This window comes from Vulpes lagopus, chromosome 2 (genome assembly GCF_018345385.1).
Source record: "Vulpes lagopus strain Blue_001 chromosome 2, ASM1834538v1, whole genome shotgun sequence".
NCBI lineage: Eukaryota > Metazoa > Chordata > Mammalia > Carnivora > Canidae > Vulpes > Vulpes lagopus.
Window position 1 is genome coordinate 173,745,483 of NC_054825.1, and position 3,594 is coordinate 173,749,076.

The window sequence follows — 3,594 nt, forward strand, 5'->3', positions numbered from 1 at the left end:
AGCACCCCAAACTTGACACCATGAAGATCCCAGTTCTTCCTGCTGTGGTTCTTCTCTCTCTTCTGGCGCTCCACTCTGCTCAGGGGGCTTCCCTGGGGAGTTCTGAGGTGAGCACATCACCTGGATTCTCTTTCTTTTATCCATTATCTCACTTAGTCCTTCATTCCTTTACCTTCTGTGCATTACTGGGTATGTGGCTCCTGTTTTCGGAGATTATCAGAGGCTGAATGAAAAGTAGGGGCTCTGAGGAAGGGAAGAAAGAAGGAAGGAGACAAAGCATTCCCAGGAAGACATGTAGATGGAGATGCTTTATTTCTGGAAGGGATGGTTGAGAGTGTGGGTGGAAGCTAGACATCTGAATCCTGGGAGGAGACAGGGGCTGAGGTCGGTCATCTGGGCTCAGCCTCACCTGTGTTTCATCTACTCCCAGGGAATGGCTTCCAGGTGACTGCAAGCTCCCTGCTGTCTCTGGAGCCTAGCCATAGCACGGATCCTTAGGAGGCAGTCTCCAGCCAGGAGGAAGCTGGAGGGCCCTCTCTCTCCCAAGGTTGGGGAAGAGTGTCCGTGCTGGATTGAAAAGTCTAAGATGGGATCACATACACAATTGCTTGGGATCCAAGCAAGTGAAGTCAGTGAGCAGGCGGGCTGGTGGGGCCCCAGGGAAGATGGAGCGGACCTGCCCAATCTAAAAAGGGACAGTCTGTATATCACCTTTTTAAAAAATATTTTATTTATTTATTTGAGAGAGCACACGAGCAGGGACCAGGGAGAGGGAGAAGCAGGACCCCCGCTGAGCAGGGAGCCCAATGCGGGACTCGATCCCAAGACTCCAGGATCATGACCTGACCTAAAGTCAGCTGCTCAACCGACTGAACCACCCAGGCGCCCAGTCTGTATACCATCTGACTGCTGCTAAGCAGGAAAACATACTGGTGTGATCAGAGGTTTTAAATTTTCAGGAGAAGCCAGAAGAAATCTGATTTATGTATTTTAATTAGAAATGTTTTATTCAAATTAAAAAACAAGCCAAACTGCTATGAGAGCTAAACATTTGGGTCTAGCCTATAGGATACCCATTTATGACCTCTGTAGTGGAAAGGAAGAGCTAAGGGACAATGAAGCCAAGCAGGGAGAGTGACAAGATGGGGTGCACTGAGGTCCGAGGGCGCTACTACGTGGGGGAGGGAAAATGGTGACTCTGACTTTGGTGGCAATAAAGTCACAAAGCAAACCAATCTCAATCAATTAAAGGCAGGCAGGGCACCTCAGCAGCTTGGCTTCTACCTGCGTGCTAATCTCCCCCACCCAGCTCTATGGGCTAAGCGTAGGAGTCTCAAAAACATCCCAAGTCAACTGCATGGCAACACTGGCTCAATGTTCTTGGGAGGAGTCCTCTCTTCTCCACCCCTTGCACCTGCTGCCTACCGCGGATGCAGGCCTGGGCTTTTGGCTTCTGTCTCACGCACACCACTCTGTTCCTTCCTCTTTGCCTTGCACATCTGTCAACCATCTGTCTTACTGGAATAGAGCATGTTATCTGAGGCCACATGGTGGACTGGCCCCATGGGGGCCTGGCCTGTGGAGGAAGGCAGGCCTGGCAGAGAGGGTTTTGGGACAAGGACTTGCCATTATGTGATCATTTGGCTTTCTCCCCTTCGTTTTCCAGGAAGAAACGACCATTGGTAATTATGCAGCAGGCCCTGAGGTAAACTCCCTCCCACATTCTAGCCTGAGTCTGTGCCCCGTCCTGTGCCCCTAAGCCACTCTCTTAACACCCCGTCTCTTTGCCTAGGCCTTTAACGCTCAATTCCTGAACATCGACAAGTTGCGCTCTGTAAGTACCATTCTCTAGCGCTGCCCCCCCCACATCCACACCGTAAAGACCAGTGCTGTAGTAGACAGCTTGCGGAGCTGCCATGAACCCCTTATCTTTTCCAGGGGGCTGGAGGCTGAGCTCTGTCCTCCTCTGGAACTGACCTTCTTCTGGTCTCTCTGTCTCCACAGGCTTTTAAGCCGGATGAATTCCTGAACTGGCATGCCCTCTTTGAGGTAAGTGCATGGGCCCTCCTTCCTCTCCTTGACTGTCTGCGGTCTTTCCAGGGTAGGGCCAACACATTCTAGTTCTAGCCCTTTGGGTTCTTTCCTGAGTTCTCAGAGGAAGTCATCACCTTGCTGGTCAGAAGTTTCTTCAGGAGGCTGACACGGCCACGCCTATTTTCCTAACGTGGCAGTGGGGGAGCAGAGCCACAGAGTCAATTCCAAAACAGGCAGAACTTAATCAGACAGGTGTTTGTTTGAATTTCTTTATCATCTATGAAGAAACCGAGGCCCTAAGTTGGGTGGCTTACAACTAGAAGGAAAAGTCAGCGACGGGGTGGGCATTAGAGCCTGTGTCCCACGACTGCACATTCTTGCTACGTGTCCTCGCACAAATGTCTCTCAGTCTCAGCTTCCTCGTCTCTGATGCGGGCTTGCTGGTACCTACCTCAAAAGGCAGCTGTGCAGACCAATGAGAGCGTGCCTACAGGGCAGCTAGTATGAGGCAGATACAGATTGAGGGCGCAGGAAATACTAGCTCTTTCTGTAATTAGAAGTGATAACACCATCCCCACTATGGAGAGCTCATTCACTGAGTGTTTGCTGATCCATGCTCCCCTGACCTGTAACACATCACTCTCGCTCTTTCTTTCTCTTTTAGTCTATCAAAAGGAAACTTCCTTTCCTCAACTGGGATGCCTTTCCTAAGGTAAGAGGCGGTGGGCAGTGGAAGGATAGAAGTCGGGGGTGAGGGAAGAAGTAGACGATCTGGGAGGAAGGTGAGGACGGGTAACAGAAGACAAACCTTCCTCTCACTAAAACTAAGGGAAGTCTCAGCTGCTGTATTTAGAGAATGAGAACTCAGATCAAGGCAGAGACTCTTTTCTATCACTGCCTCACGCTGTCCTGGGCTTCCTCACAGGGGACTCCAGCTCCCTGCCCCCGAGGGTCCCCCAATCTGATCACACCCTCTCTCCCTCCAGCTGAAGGGTTTGAGAAGTGCAACTCCTGATGCCCAGTGACCGTTCCCTTCAAGACAGAGCACTGCTGACACCCACTGGAAGAGGGGCTGGTGTGGAATCTGATCACCAGCTTACAATTACTCTCTCTGGGCTCAGTAACACCAATAAAATGTTTTCCAACCTAACAGTTCCTGTATCTGTGTCTGTCCTTATCCCACTGGGCTCTAGAAGGGAATGAGGATGAAGTAAGCTCCAAGGCTGGAAGGCAGAAATCTTGAATTCTGAGAAGGTAGTAGCAATGACGTAGGAGGAAGTAGGGGGCGCTTACCAAGATGGCAAGAGATGCTGTGTGTCTTAGTTCCCCAGTACTGGCTGACGTACTTGAAGAGCATGAAGCTGTGAGTTGTTTGCTAAGATCTTCAAGGAATCAAACCAGCAATTACTGGTACTTCCCCTCCACCTGCCTTTTGAGAACCTGATTGCCTTGGTGGGGGCAATGTGGTATAAGAGAGCTATCTGGAATCTAAGGCTCAGAAGCCAGCTGAAATCATAAGAGCTCATCTAAAATCCCTTTTTAAGAATTAGGTAGCTTGTA

The 3,594-nt window shown here is 50.3% G+C and overlaps 1 protein-coding gene across 1 annotated transcript; it reads left to right on the top strand.

Annotated features, from left to right (window-relative positions):
- On the top strand, nucleotides 1-3,184 carry LOC121485824 (keratinocyte differentiation associated protein). The gene is made up of 6 exons (XM_041746650.1): nucleotides 1-107; nucleotides 1,667-1,705; nucleotides 1,793-1,834; nucleotides 2,005-2,049; nucleotides 2,699-2,746; nucleotides 3,021-3,184. The coding sequence occupies exons 1-6, from the start codon at nucleotides 21-23 to the stop codon at nucleotides 3,057-3,059; spliced, it is 300 nt and encodes a 99-aa protein (XP_041602584.1). The 5' UTR covers nucleotides 1-20; the 3' UTR covers nucleotides 3,060-3,184.
- Nucleotides 3,185-3,594: the final 410 nt, after the last annotated feature.

Bases quoted from the DNA above. Each gene is read 5' to 3' on its own strand.
- LOC121485824 (XM_041746650.1), top strand. From the start codon at position 21: ATGAAGATCCCAGTTCTTCCTGCTGTGGTTCTTCTCTCTCTTCTGGCG. The intron at 108-1,666 runs GTGAGCACATCA...TTCGTTTTCCAG, and splicing joins CTTCCCTGGGGAGTTCTGAG to GAAGAAACGACCATTGGTAA. The intron at 1,706-1,792 runs GTAAACTCCCTC...CTCTTTGCCTAG, and splicing joins ATTATGCAGCAGGCCCTGAG to GCCTTTAACGCTCAATTCCT.